At 32.1% G+C, this 15,165-nt stretch overlaps 1 protein-coding gene and 1 long non-coding RNA gene across 2 annotated transcripts; both read left to right on the top strand.

The window, feature by feature from the left end:
- Positions 1 to 3,023: 3,023 nt before the first annotated feature.
- LOC134714233 (uncharacterized) lies at positions 3,024 to 4,134 on the top strand. The gene is made up of 3 exons (XR_010106518.1): positions 3,024 to 3,082; positions 3,430 to 3,456; positions 3,873 to 4,134. It is a non-coding gene; the product is annotated as an uncharacterized LOC134714233 (long non-coding RNA).
- Positions 4,135 to 8,070: 3,936 nt separating this feature from the next.
- Positions 8,071 to 14,688, top strand: LOC134716110 (uncharacterized). The gene is made up of 3 exons (XM_063578886.1): positions 8,071 to 8,653; positions 11,520 to 11,666; positions 13,984 to 14,688. Exons 1-3 carry the CDS (start codon positions 8,449 to 8,451, stop codon positions 14,463 to 14,465), a joined length of 834 nt encoding a protein of 277 aa, XP_063434956.1. The 5' UTR covers positions 8,071 to 8,448; the 3' UTR covers positions 14,466 to 14,688.
- The last annotated feature ends 477 nt before the right edge of the window (positions 14,689 to 15,165 follow it).

Here is a 15,165-nt window from a genome sequence, read left to right as displayed (position 1 = left end):
TCAATTCAAACGACATAAAAGATCATTATCAATGAAAAAATAGGAAACAACTAACATTAAAAAAAAAGACACACCAAACTGAAAATTGAGCAACATGAACACCATTGTTTCCATTGAACATGAATATCAGCTAAGGCACGAAAAATTTCTCTTTTATGGGTTTAGTTAGTCAACGAAACCAACTGTTGTTTTAAAACTCAAACTTAAAAAAAAAAATTTTATGATAAATACAATCTTGAACAAGTTTTTCTTTTCAACTTATCTTCTAATTTTTGTTTATTTTTCAATGGAAACAAAATGTTTTTCTTACATCCATTTAAAAGAATTTTTTTTCTTCAAGACATTTAGAATCACACATTTTTCATCCATGTCTTCTTCCCTCTAAAAAATATTGGTGCCTGACGACATTTGTTAACTTGATTTGAAACACTGTCCCTAATAATATATAAAAAAAAACTAAAAAAATATTTTCGATAGTTAAATAAATTAAATTTAACATCGCTCCACGAAATTGATTGTTCTTTTTTTTTTGTGTTTGAGGATAGTTTTCGCCCTAGTGGCTATTTCGTGGTAAATTAAGCTGGAGTGCTCGGAACGAAACACCAACCTTCCACTTGAAAACAAGTCAATTAAGATTAATATTAGAATACACATGCCACGTGTGGGTTAAGAACACGTAACTTCAGTATTATCAAGACTAGTAATACAGTAATTGAAAGAGGCCGACAAGGATAAAGGTCGGGGATATTTAGACTGCAACTATAAAAAGAGGGTATATTGAATAGTGACAGAATTCTATCCATGCAACATACCACCCACGAAGCTTTAACAGAGTTGTTACATTGGTTCTTTTAAAACGTACTTAAAACGTGACATTCTCTGAACACGAGGCATTGGATTAAACGTCCCTATTCAGACAGGACCCGACTACGAACTTGTACAACCAACACAGACAAACGACTGCCACTCGTTGGCAAGGGTTTACCTACGGTTGGAATAAGACCTTTAGTATAACTGCCTGTCGAATATATAGTTACAATATGTCTATTTCCCAATCACTTAGGGTATCACCACTGTTTTGTTCCTCTTTTTTACACGCACCTCAAACGTTTTTAAACGCACCTTAATCAACAGTCGCACCTTATAGAAAGTATATTAAATTGCGTAATCTGAAACTAATACATGTGAAAATATCAGTATAGTATACTATTAATCGGCAGCTTGGAAAAAACTACAAAATAGAAGAAAAAAACTTAAAGCAGCAAACATGCATTCTAAAAAAACAAATTAGAAAAATGATTTTAATCGTCTAATATCAAATAAAAGAATTTTAGTTTGATAAAGAGAGGGTAGTTATATCAAATTGACATTCAGCCTCAACCAAGTCAGGAATAAGACAGTTGTTATACATTTTTTTTATGTGTTTCATCATTTGATTTTGATATTGATTTGAGATTTACCGTTTTGAATTTTCCTCGGAGTTCAGTATTTTTGTGATTTTATACAGGGCATCTGGGTTATAAGTGATAACCTATCAAAGTGAAACGGATATGATTATTCTTTGCAATCAGTTGTTGTTAAAAGTGCATTGGTAAAAAGTGTACGAAAAATATCGAATTCCAACGCAAATTCAAAACAAGGGGAAATTCCTTAAAATTTGTCTGATTACATCAAATATTTGTGGTCATTTCGAAACACTAAGAATTTTCTAATCCCAGGCATAGATTACCTTAGCCATATTTGGCACAACTTTTTGGAATTTTTTATCCTCATTGCTCTTCAACTTTTAACTTGTTTGGCTTAATAAATATTTTGATGAGCGTCACTGATGAGTCTTCTGTAGACGAAACGCGCGTCTGGCGTACTAAATTATAATCCTGGTACTTTTGCTAACTATTACATTTATTCACCTTGACAGGTTAGAAAACGTTAAAACAGTTATGTTAAGGGTGTGTCCGATTCGTGTAACAAAGAACTCCTTTTGACGAATATCGGAAGCAGAAGGGGATTTTTCAAAATTCTGCACTTTTACGATTTTCAAATTAATAGTAAACAAATTGTATAATTTACACTCTGACATTTACTGTAATAATGGTTTCCTGTTGCAAAACACAAATTGTACATCGTAAGACGTCTAGTTAATTAACAAGATTTGTAAATTTCCGCATGGCCGTAACTTCCACACATGAAGTGGGCTAACTAACCTGCAGGAAAAGTAACAACATGTCTGGTTAAGGGTATAAAATAAGGAGCTGCAATATCTTCGTCAGATAAGCTCCAAGGACAGTCCATTACCACACACAAATATCCAGGTATGTATAAATGACAGTATGGTTAAAGTAAAGTAAAGTTAAATCTACAAATGTATTTAGTTTCATTTAATTTCAATTTCAATAAGTGCGAGAGCACGCATATAATTTTCCAAATTTGAAAAAATGGTTAAAATCAATTTGATTTCAGAAAAGATATTTACATCTTAGAACAATACCTTTTTTTAAATTTATTGCAGTTTAATTTGTCTGTCTTCAAAGCTATGTGATATGACATAATACTTTTATGTAACTCGGGGCCTGTGTACAAAATGTGTCAGTCCATCCATATATTATTTTTAGATAATGTGGGTCCTTAGTTTATATGTAGGTCTAAATATAAAATTAATTTCATAAAAAGTTTAAGGTCCGCATTATTTGACAACATAATGCTTGGATTGCAATTACTATAAAGTGCTACCATAGTTGAATTCCGTCACAGTCATAGAACGCTCAAACAAAGATAAATTGGAATCAGATCTGTAGAATTTGGTGAAATCTGATTCGAGTATTGTAGGATTTCGGGGGGGGGGGGGGGGGGGGGAGGGGATATTTAAATTCACAGCCACATCTTCATTTACTCATTTCTAAGGCTAAATAGATAACCATTGCTTTCAATGTAGGAAAAGGGAAGCATTGTCAATTATAATACATCTTTATAATTTATATGGAAAATCTGTTTATTCGGTAAAACGAAAATATTAATTATAATTTCAGAATGCAGTTCATCGTTGCTTTGTGTGTTTTAATTGTTTGTGTTTCTGCACAACAAGGTAAGAAACATAATTAGAAACATAGTTTATCATTATCACCGACTTGGTTAAAGAATCCCTTCTTAATCCAATCTTTTTACTCGAGTTTTTGGCATGTGGGTTATTTATACAGACATAAGTACTTGAACGTCATTTTTTTTTAATAATTTAAAAATTTGTAAATCAATATTTATTTGTTTGGATGTCCGTCTGATATCCTTTGCCTCTCTTTCATGTTATTTAATGTAAAATCGCTTAATCACAAAAAACGAAGTATCACCATTTCAGAAAAATTTTAACACCTGCTGGTATAGGTAATTGTATAAACACCTGCATATTTAATTTCCAAATTATTTTTTTCTTAACAGATTACAGAAGAAAAAGATCAGGATATGGTAGGAAACTTCCATCAATATGTAAACCGTTCATTGAGACAAATGTGTTTTATGTAAAACAAACAAAATCATATTTGAATGCTATATGATGTAAGAAAAATCTATTTTATTGATAACTCTTCATTTTTTAGAATTAGAAGTTACATTCCTTGGTTTGTTGTCCTTTTTAGAAATGTCATAGCAAATAAGATCAATACGTGTGTCACTATAAATCGCTGTGACAGTGTTATAAGTATCAACATTTTCAATCAGTAAAAATTGAAATAAAATGAAATATAAGTGTTTACATTTAGAGTTGATAATAATCAAATCCAGCAAAACTTATATAAAAAAACTTAAACTTCCGTCTATAATTTGGTTTTCTTTCAAGGGAATCACATGATCAGATTAAATATTTGAATACTTTAAATCTGTAGGTGGTGGTGGTGGCGATGGATCTGGTCACATCGGAGGTGGAGTCTCTGGTGGAATTGGAGGAGGAATTTCAAGTGGTCTAGGAGGAGGATCGTCCGGTAGTTTAAGTGGCAAACTTAGAGGTGGTGTTAGTGGAGGGGTTTCTGGTGGAGGTGGAGGAGGGCTTAACGGTGGTGTAAGTGGCAATCTTGGGGGTGCTGTTAGAGGAACTTCAAGTGGAGGAAGTGTTAGTGGTGGACTTAAAGGAGGGGTTTCAGGAGGTGTAAGCGGACAAGGCGGTAGTATACATGGTGGTCTAGGCGGTGGTGTAAGCGGAAGTGTAGGTGGTGGAGGAGGAAGAGTTGGTGGTGGAAAATATGGCGGCAAATCTGGAAAATGGCATTAGAAGACATGAGCAGGACATTTGATTAGAAAAACAATGTCTATTCAATAAATTGCTCTATTCATTCTTTTATTTTTCGTTTTGACAGTTTGTTTTGCAACCCTGTGTAGTTTAATGTTGATAATGTAAGTTTAAGCAACTTAGATGCAGGTAGAAAATAATAGAATTATGTATTCTTCATTTTGATTTGGCTCAGTTTCATCATTAAATCTACTAGTAACTGCTACTATTTAAATGCATATGAAACTTCAAATTAAAAAATATCTGAATATATTTTAATGGCTAAAAAATAAAATAAGAAATATACTGAACTCCAAGGAAAATTCTGAACGGAAATTCCTTTAGAAAACGGCACTCTATAAACAAAGCACATAGCCAAAAATGAAAACCAAGAATTCAAAATTGACCATAGCACAACGACGGGATGTCTGAATACCAAGCCACGTCAAAAGTATATTACCCAAAAAAATAGACTTAACATAAAGGTTTGATTGCACTACAAGTACTATATAGACCATGGTTTTTACGAGTTAACATATTTAAACAGACAAATCCGAAGGATGAGTTTGTTTAAATATGTTAATGAGTAAGACACATGGTATATAAAATTTGTAATATAAATAAAATGATTGACAGCTTCAAGACCTTCAGCTAATATTGGAAATTGATCACGTTACAGTTTTGTCCAATGAAATGGAAGCTCGCGCAAGTCACTTTTGCGCCTCGTGTATGATCTTCTTTGTATTTTATGTTATAGAACCCCTGAATTTGCAGAAAGTAAAGAAAATGTCGGATTTCCCCCGATTTTTATTTAGTTTTGTGCCCCGTGAATAATTGTATGGGCAGGTAATTTCATAATGTCATCAGATTGAGGTAAACAAAAAAGTCGGATTCCAGCGACAAGGATTAAATAATAATGACGGTAAGAATTGTTTTTTGTTTGTTTTCAAGGTATCATACAAATTAATCATATTTTTCATCTCATTGAAAAATGCATATTTATACATGTATAGTTTATTCGATTATAAGTTTATTTATTAGAACACAATTTTAATTCACAAAACACTGTATTTAAACAGTTGCGGATCCAGGGAGCGTAGCTAGTTTACGTTCCCCTAATTGATCGCAAAAAACACAGATATTTGTAGCCGACATTTATTCCTTTGTCTATAGGTACCCCCTTTTTAAATCGAAATTTAGTTGAATTTTCGCAAGGGAAAAGATAGTTTTACATTCTATTTTTTTTTCAAAACTGAAAGAAGAATCATTTAGTAATTGTTTCCGTGACAATCCGATATAGTTTGAAAAAGTTTTTTTGAGATGTGGTACACATAATTTATTGCTTTTTGTTGTTATAAAATGAAAACAAATGAAGATCTTGACCTTTGAGTACGTTTTACAGTTTCCTAAATATTTTAGAGGCGGATACATTTCAAAAAGAAGGTGGAGCTTCAGCCATGGAATAACATGAACATGAATATGTTATACCATGGCTGAAGCTCCACCTTTTCCCCTTAGGATTCTAGTTGAGTTGCATATTTAATTAGCAAAGTATGGTACAACATCAATTTGCATATAATATACCATGGGTTTCCCTCACCACACTTTTTAAGCAAATTGTTTCATAAAAACATCAAAGGAAAAAAATCCAATTTATGTTACAACCAAAAAAATATCACTATGAAACGAAATTTAAGTGTTAAACAACGTCAGTAAATAGGATGTTTTCCTCAAGACCATCATTATATCATTTATGGTATAAATTTAAATGAAATTTGATAGAAAAAGAACACACGTTCTTTGTCATAACATTGGCTCATCAACTCACCAACAATATACACACGTTTAAAAGAAGCTAAAATAGACCATGTGAACAAAGAATTTAGGAGCTTGTTGATTCCGTTTAGAGTGTTCAACAAACACTTACAAAGTTTACACATGGCCAACAATCAGAGACCCTTCAGGTCAAGAATACAATATATGTAGACAATTATTATTGATTACACATGTTACAAGGTCGGTCCCATAAGTAATACTGTATAGACAGATCTATAAATTGGTCCCGAAAGTATTTAAAATCAAGTTTTTCATTACTTACACTCAAAAGCTGTTATATTGGTCATGATGTTGCATTTGTTCGAATTACAATCGTCTAACTTTCTCTTATATCGCCATTAGTTTTGAAATTACTTAAAGAAACAGATTTCTTGTAATTTTCCATTACGGTTAAACTCAGCTTGAGATTGAAGTGCTACAGCGCTTATCGATGATCATGTATTGATTAATTTAATATACCACAGAAACATTTATTCATGTCCAGTTTCATAAGAGCTGACACAGAGTTACTGAAGGTTTCAAGGGAAAGGTTGGAAAATAAATATGTTTTACCAGAAAATCGTACAAACATTTTACCGCCTCGGCAGTTTTTCTTCAGTTATATGGAATAACACCTCCCTTTCAGTCATGGATCTGTCATGGCAATATGCTATAACTATAAATAAGCTATTAATAATAACTTTAAGCCACTAAATTTTCAAAAATGATTCATATCAACCAATATGTTGTTTTGTTATTTGACTAACTGTTTTGTTAACATCATGAATCGGGTGATGGTTCTTTTCATACTGCTTGTCCATGGAAGAAAATTGATTCGAAAGTCACAAAGAAATACATCACGTATCTCTTTACATAACTTTCGTAATGCTTTCCATAGGATTTATATTTTCAATAGACCCGAGTTTAAGTAGAACTTATAAGTAGCTTTTTGATATAACTTTGCATTCTTAACAAAAATATAATTTATCATATTAGTATTTGTAGGCTTGCCACGCATGATAATTTTTGTGCATGCTTTTTAGTTGAAGAGGTAGTTAAACATAATACATTTATAACATTTAAAAAATTAATACTGTCACACAGTTGGTATCTATTGTACGAATTATGTTTGGTGTTTTTTTAGCTCTGGATACAATTGAAAACTGAACAAGGTTAAATGTTCATACTATTATGAGGGTCTTCAATTATGTTTTGATCTAGAATTAACAACCTGTATATTATGCTCTGGAAACAAACAAGCATATATGCAGAAAATATTCATATCATAATGACGGTCTCCTATTCCAACTTTTCAAAAGAACCGAAATAAAAAAGATCAGGAAAATTAATCATTTATTTAGCGATGACAACGATAAGTTAGAGTCTATGGGGTCCTTTCTTTCTAAATTCTTTTCATTTAATAGATCATTGTTCTGTGTAACTATTATATTTAACGATCGTTTTCCTTTTCTTTGGGGATCTATTTTAATGTTGTTGGGTTTTTTTGGTTTTTTTTAGGAGGGGTCCCTTTTCTCCACGTTCATCCCTTATCCTCTATTTCTACTTCGTGTGTTTTTTTTTTTTTTTATCAATTATTGTTTGGTTCTAAATGCTAATGGTCTATAATTTTAAGAATTTTATATCGTTATTATACTACTGCACTTCAGTGTATTTAATTTCAAAGCATAAAATGGTTAATATCATCTAATGCGTCACGTTCATTTTTTAATATTTTTGTGACATTCACATTATTCGATACGAAGCAATTACATTTCAAACAATCCTTTTTGTATATTTTATACTTGTCGAACGGGTCATTTATTTCTGTTTTGAATACTGAATTCGTATACATAGCGTTATTTAAATTTCGCTCTTTTCAACATTATTATAAATGCCTTATGAATCGTCCAAATTTACATCATATTAGTATTTTCATTTGACATTCACATGTGTATAAAGGTATAGAAATTCAATTCAAAAGTCTTTTTAATATCTTTGATTACGTTTGTGAACTAGTTAATGGGATTGACGACCATCACCCTTGAAATACATGAATTTAATTTTCATCATACATTTCACATCAATAGATAAAACATATACTTTATAGTTATCTATTCAGAGCTGTTTCTACTGTGATCAAATATTTACAAAATATAAAAATCAATATAAGAATAACGGGAACAAAATTATAATTTCGATGTAGAAGTTTCTCAAACTTGATTTTTTCAGAAGAAAAACTAGAAATTATAAGAGTACACAAATTGAGTTAAGACAAACAATAGTTGGAAAATATTACCAAAATGTACTTGCGTTTGATATATTATACGTGTAACTTTTAATCTAATATTTCAGTGGAAAAGGATAAAAAGCGTTTCAAAAAAATGCCCTTTGGGACATCAACTGGTTGGGCCAAATGGGCCTTTGTGATAATGTGTATTGCTCCTATCTTATTCATAGTAGGTTTTGCAACCAATTACTGGATGCAAAATGACAGTACAACGGTGACTAGTGTCGGTTTGTGGAAAGCTCAGACGTGTACATCGGGGACTTGTGATACTCAAAGTGTACCATCATCTTATAAAAATGGTAAGCAAAGTTTGTTAAATTGATATAGAAATGGAAATTAAAGACATGCTAATTATAATTATAATTTCTATTTATATCTTATCAGAGGGAGGGAGAGAAAGAGCGAGAGAGATATATAATTTCCAGAAACACTTCCTTCATTAAAATGGTATTTTCATAGTTTTTCGTGATGATCTGTATTGACAACCACTTGAATGTTTCACAAACTCTAAGTCACAAAAATACTGTAAAGCGGACACTTTTTAATATTCGTCCAGAAGATTACATTTACAAGAACTTTTTTTCATACATTACAAAAATTACATAGATTATTGGTTATGATTACACATGTTGTAACTCTTTGTCCGAAGTCAAGATCGGTTTTTAATATTGCAACACTGATCATAAAAACACGAACTCGCCTAAACTTTAAATGAAAAAGTTTTTAGAAAGTAGTTTAGAAACAGAGATACATCTAAGTAACAGCTGCGCCACGAGCGCATGATACGCCCGTCGACTTGTGGAAAACATAATAAATGTTTTTGGGAATAACACGGGGTGTGTACAGGAAGTCATGATAATTATATCCTGACTAATTTCTTATTCTTGCCCAAAAGGAAGTTTAAATAAGAGACAGAAGAAAAATTTCTCACAACATGTTTTATATGTTTTTTTATTACCAAAAGGCACAATAAAAATTCAATAACTCAAAAATGAAATACAGATTCATCACGAAAAAGAATACAGATCTTCAAACTAATATAACTTCCAATTGGTTGAAGTTTTATGCAATAATCATAAAAACTTTCTGAGATACGGCGCGACATGTGAACCCCCATCCCTTTTTTTACAAAAAAAACTCAATAACTTTAAAATAGAATTTCGAATCATCACCAAAACGTATACAGAACTTTAGATTTATATAAATAAGAAGTGTGTAAAGTTTAAAGCAATAATCGTAAATTGTTTTTGAGATACGGCGTGGCATGTGAAAAACCACACCCTTGTATTAGTGACAAAGTCCCGTAACTCAAAAAGTTTTAATCTTATGTTTACCAAAAAGTATACAGATCGTTGACGAGCATAAGAGAAACTATGTTAACCTTCAGGAAATTTGGATAAGTTGTTCTCAAGTAACGGTGCGACATGTTTACGCCGGACAGACGGATAAACTGTAAATTCCTCAAACCATTAATCATGTGTAGCGTCAGAAATAAGACTTCTACGGAAATATGTAGCGATACACCAACGCTTTACAGCTATTGACTACATACCACCAAAAAACAATGTACATAAAACATCATTTTCAGTATAAAATAGTGTAACGTGTACACAGGGTAAGCGTGTCTGTTTCTCTTTAGAATGAGTCCGTTACCAGTTTGATACTGGATCCAAAATTTTTCTATTTACAAAATATATTACAAATAATCTTTATTCAAATATATACGTCATATACGTCAATGAACCAAAATATGTACAACTGCTCTTTGCAATGTCTAATCAACTATCGATAAATTATTATACTTTAAATATATATATACAACTGGTAAAAAGTTGTACTCTTACAAATTTGTCCTGGGTCAGGAACAAACTTGTCCTCCTGGTACAATAATGTACCCTACAAGTTTACGCACTTGTCTTTGTTCCGTTGGTACAATTATGTACTTTACAAGGTGGTCACACAGACTCACACTTGTCCTATACGGTACAATACGGTTCCGCTTGTAAATGTACAAGTCCGTATTTATAAGAGGCACCGACCTGTTCTTTATTACACTTAGTAATAATAACACAATATCTAATATATAAGAGACATCGATCTCGAATATAAACGTACCGTACCTTGGTCTTATGTCTCTGAAGACTCTATGACAATCGACCCTGAGCTAGGATTCTCTCCAGCTTATATACCCCGATGGTAGCCGTACCATTATTGAAGGAGGGGTGTTCTACAAAAGTGTCTCATTACTCGTACCTGAGTTTCCTAAGGAACATCCCTTACATTGAACCTGACCCAAAGTTTACCCGCGAAACATCTTAGAATGATAGACAAGATAAACAGCATGGAAATAAACTAAGAACTTACAGATTATTTAAAGAAAATATTTATATGGAAAAATACTTATTAATTTTAAATGAGGATGAAAGGCGACTGCTCACTAAGTTTAGAGTCAGTTCACATAAATTAGAAATTGAAAGAGGCAGATATGTGGGGCTTCGAGTGGAGGATAGAATATGTAAATTATGTAACACTGAAGTTGAAGATGAAATTCATTTTCTTCTTCAGTGTCCTGTTTTAGAAAATAAAAGATCTGAATATATAGATTACTTAAATAAGGTCAACAAAAACTTTAAAAGCCTCCCAAATAAATCTAAATTGATATGGTTAATGTCATCTGAGGATAATGTTATAATTAAAAAAGTAAGTTTATTATTGTGTACTTTATTCAAAGAGAGAAAATCAATTCTAGATACAGTTTAGTCACCGGTAGTTTGTCCATCTATATTATATTGTAAAACTATATATATATATATTCATCTTTTTTGCAGATATTATTTGGGTGAAAAAGACTTGACTTTGTTTAATTGTTAAATAATCAATGTAATCAATATGTAATCACTTGTATGAAATTGAACTTAATTGTACTGCTCAAATTATTGGGCGTCATAATTGACAATAAAAAACTTTGTATTGTATTGTATCTTACTCTTTTCTATGTTTATTAAAGTATTATACAAACATATAGAATAAGGCTTCTGCCGAACTGTAACCAATGTAAACAATCTAACCATAGATACAAAATCATCACAATAGTAACTGGTGCTTTCTATAGTAAATAACAGCTCAGACAATTTTACAGGTTTACATTTATTTTCTGTATTTCAGATAACTTCAGAGCCACCCAAGCTTTTGAGATAATGGCGTTGATTATGTTTCTTGTGACCCCAGTTTTTTTAGGGATATATGTCTTCGCTGCAGGAGCCCGAACATACAATTATGCTGTGTTTTGTATGGTCATGTGTTTTGTAACAGGTGAGTTTATATAGCAAATAATGAGTATTCAGCTCTACCAATATTTCAAAAGTGAAATCGGTCTTTGTATATTCAGTTCAGTAAAGTAAACAGAAATTGTAAGCTGCACGATTCTTTATCAAATACTTTTCTTTTTAATAACAGAAATATTTTCTATGTTTTTATATAACGAGTAATACAATGAAATTTATACTCAAATTTTGAATCAGTAAATGAATTTGCACAATACACCGTATTCATAATTTGTTAAAATAATTAGAAAAAGGACATTATTAACAGAATTTAAAAACCACTAGCCGTGAGGCTTTGAATTAAATCAGATATTCCATGGCGGTCAACCAACTTGTGATTGCTTTCGTAAATTTTTCGAAGGGATGATAGAAAACTTAGCATATAGTATGATTCTATACACATTTATATGGTATTGTGTATATATAGCTGAAAATACTTTTTATTCACTAAAGTTGAAAATTCGCCAAACTTCCTAGATTGTCACTGATGAGTGTTATGATTATTTTTTGTTTTTGTTTATGAGGTACTAAACAAATACTAATTTGTACAAAAAATAAGATGTGGTATGATTGCCAAAAATACAACAATCCATCAATAAACCAAATAGTATACATATGATCATCATACTGATTCAAACAAATACATAATCCGGGTGCGGGAATTTCTCGCTACATTGAAGACCTGTTGGTGACCTTCTGCTGTTGTGTTTTTTATTTTGGTCGGGTTGTTGTCTCTTTGACACATTCCCCATTTCCATTCTCAATTTTATACCACATATAAAGCCATAAAATGACCGGTATGACTATGTAAAACACTTCAAACTAGAAAACGAAACTATTGACGAAAAACAAATCTGATCTCCAGGAACAGACAAAATGCACTGCATTACAGGGCCATGAATTAACAACGGCACATACATAACGCGACATGGTTAATCATGGTTTCGGTTGCGAAACCCCAAAGCTCCCACTGACTAGGACAGTGGTACAACAGCATAACATAACAACATTTTAATCTATTTTGTTTGTTTTGTCATTTTTTTTAATGATATTTTTGTTATTGTTTATTGTGTTATTTTTGTTTGTTTATTGTTTATTTTTTATTCATATATATTTCCCAATACCTATAGTTATACTTATATCCCTTACTTAGAATCCTTACCCTATAACCTTCCCTTGGCTTACAAATTCGGAACGCGCCCATACAATTAGCTTACAAAATGGATTTTGATCGCATCCTTACCATTGGCTTACAAAAAAGGTTTGGAGCGCATCCATACTATTGGCTTACAACATAGATCTGTGTCGCATCATAACCATTGGCTTACAAATAAAGTTGTTATAGATACAAAGACTCCTCAGTGACGCTTGAATCCCAAAAAGCTAAAAAGGCCAATTAAAGATTTGAAAGTATTTTTTTTTTTAGATTTGAAAACTGTTATGGAACAAATCCTAAGCATTGGCTTTATTCAAACGCATCCCTACCATTGGCTTATATAATGGATTCGAAACGCATCCTTACCATTAAACTTATAAAAAGCATTTAGAACGAGCCCTTACCATTGACTTGTTAAAGGCATTTGGAACGAATCATTGCCATTGGTTTATTATATAACATCGGAATGCTGCAAGCCAAATATGTATCGTCGTATAATTTAAATCCCTTGCTTATTTGATAATTCTATGCTTTTTAACACATCCCATCATAGTAGTCTTTTTAGATAAATAAATGTAAAGTTCGAACTTTTGACCCATTTTCTTCTTTCCAGCTGCAATTGCATTGATAGGCGTATTTATTTGGCTGGCATACATTCCGACAAACTTTTATATGGCATGGTCTTGTGGTATGGTGATCCTAGCTGCAATAATGGCAATTATAGCTGGTCTCCTTCTCATACCAGAACTAGGATGGTGTTCTTCATATTCAAACTCCGGTTACTATTCGTCAAACATGTGTGCTGGTGTTTGTGGAGGGGACTGCTGCGAATGTGATTGTGATTGTTGTCGTGAACAGCAACGAACCCCTAGTCCCACTCCCCCACCAACAAGGAAGGCTCTTCGATCTGACCCTATTGTATCACAACCAGCTAGATGGGTATACGCAGGATCATCGGTAGGATACCCACCAAATACGGGTATGTCTAGTGCTTATCCTCCTTCGACAGGCTTCAGTGGTTTACCTCCATCAACTGGGTTAACATCTCTATCTGGAAGACCGCCACCTTTTACTAATAGAGGTATAGCTCCTATCATGTAAATAAGAAACTTTTTACATCATGAACTTAGCATTACTTTTGTTATTTCAGCTGCTTTGTTATTTACCGGAAGTGTCCTTTGGATATTTGCACTTTTGACGAATTTTTCCATCGCTTGGTCTTATGGATTAACATTGGTGGCTCTCATTTTGGCCATAATAGCCGGTATTCTATTTGTTCCGGAAGTTCAGAATTTTAATTACTTTTATGGTCACTATGAAGATGAGTATGATTCTTACTACGAAAAAAAGTCACGAATATCTCCAAGTAATTATACAAAAAATTATTCGCCTCGTCAACCAAGATATGCCAGAAATATTGATTCGCCGCCTTCAACATCGTCCACTTCTGGTTCCGGTAGGACTATTTCAACAAGCATGAGCAATTCAACAACTTATGACAGCATGCCTCAGCCAATGGCTGTAGATAACCCAAACACACTAAAGGTTAACAACGTTAACAGCTTGCAAAATTCACGTCCAACTTTTAACGATGTCTCAGCTATCAAACTTCAACGAGACCAAGTGTTTTAGATTTTAGCACAGTTTTTAATGTGTGAATACATATATCAACCATTTTCTTGCAAAAAGGTAGATTAACATTAGACGAAAGACTTGTTATTACATGGTACTAAAGATTTGTCAAAAGTTGTTTGAGAAATGAGGTTTTAAAACTACCGGACTTTCACATTATGTTATTATTTATTAACTTGTATTGTTTTGCTTCAGTTTAATATAAGAAGCATTTTTGTTTTGATTTTTTCTTTTATATTTCATTATGCACGCTTAGTCTATTTCGAATCTTTTATTAGTATGAGGAAAAACGAATTCTAAGTTCAGATATCAGATATCAGGCTGTACATTGACCTATAATTTTTACTTTAATAAATTGTTATTTGGATGGAGAGTTGTCTCATTGGCACTCATACCACATCTTCCTATACATGTTTAATCAACTTTCATTTCTTGCATGACACAACATTGGGAAACTACAAGTCTAAGAATGAAAGCCTCCCGGAAAGAGAGTACAATTCTAGAAAATCATGAAACTTTGATAAATATTGATTATATCCATAAAATTGTAGTAAAGAGCTTATTTATGTAAAGAAAATCTTCATAATGTTTTTTTACAAAAATCCGTTTGTGTTTATCTATTGAAATAAAAAAAAGTTATGTGTGTCTATCCAAAGGATAGCCGAAAAGTAAAAAAAAATAGTAAATGTTTTTAAAAATA

Source organism: Mytilus trossulus, chromosome 4, assembly GCF_036588685.1.
Source record: "Mytilus trossulus isolate FHL-02 chromosome 4, PNRI_Mtr1.1.1.hap1, whole genome shotgun sequence".
Lineage (NCBI taxonomy): Eukaryota > Metazoa > Mollusca > Bivalvia > Mytilida > Mytilidae > Mytilus > Mytilus trossulus.
The sequence above is the reverse complement of the archived record's forward strand: the minus strand, read 5'-3'. Positions and strand labels throughout refer to the sequence as shown.

Excerpts from the sequence above, each read along its gene's own strand:
- LOC134716110 (XM_063578886.1), top strand. The coding sequence starts at position 8,449 with ATGCCCTTTGGGACATCAACTGGTTGGGCCAAATGGGCCTTTGTGATA. Across the intron at positions 8,654-11,519 it reads ACCATCATCTTATAAAAATG|ATAACTTCAGAGCCACCCAA; the intron begins GTAAGCAAAGTT and ends TCTGTATTTCAG. Across the intron at positions 11,667-13,983 it reads GGTCATGTGTTTTGTAACAG|CTGCTTTGTTATTTACCGGA; the intron begins GTGAGTTTATAT and ends TTGTTATTTCAG.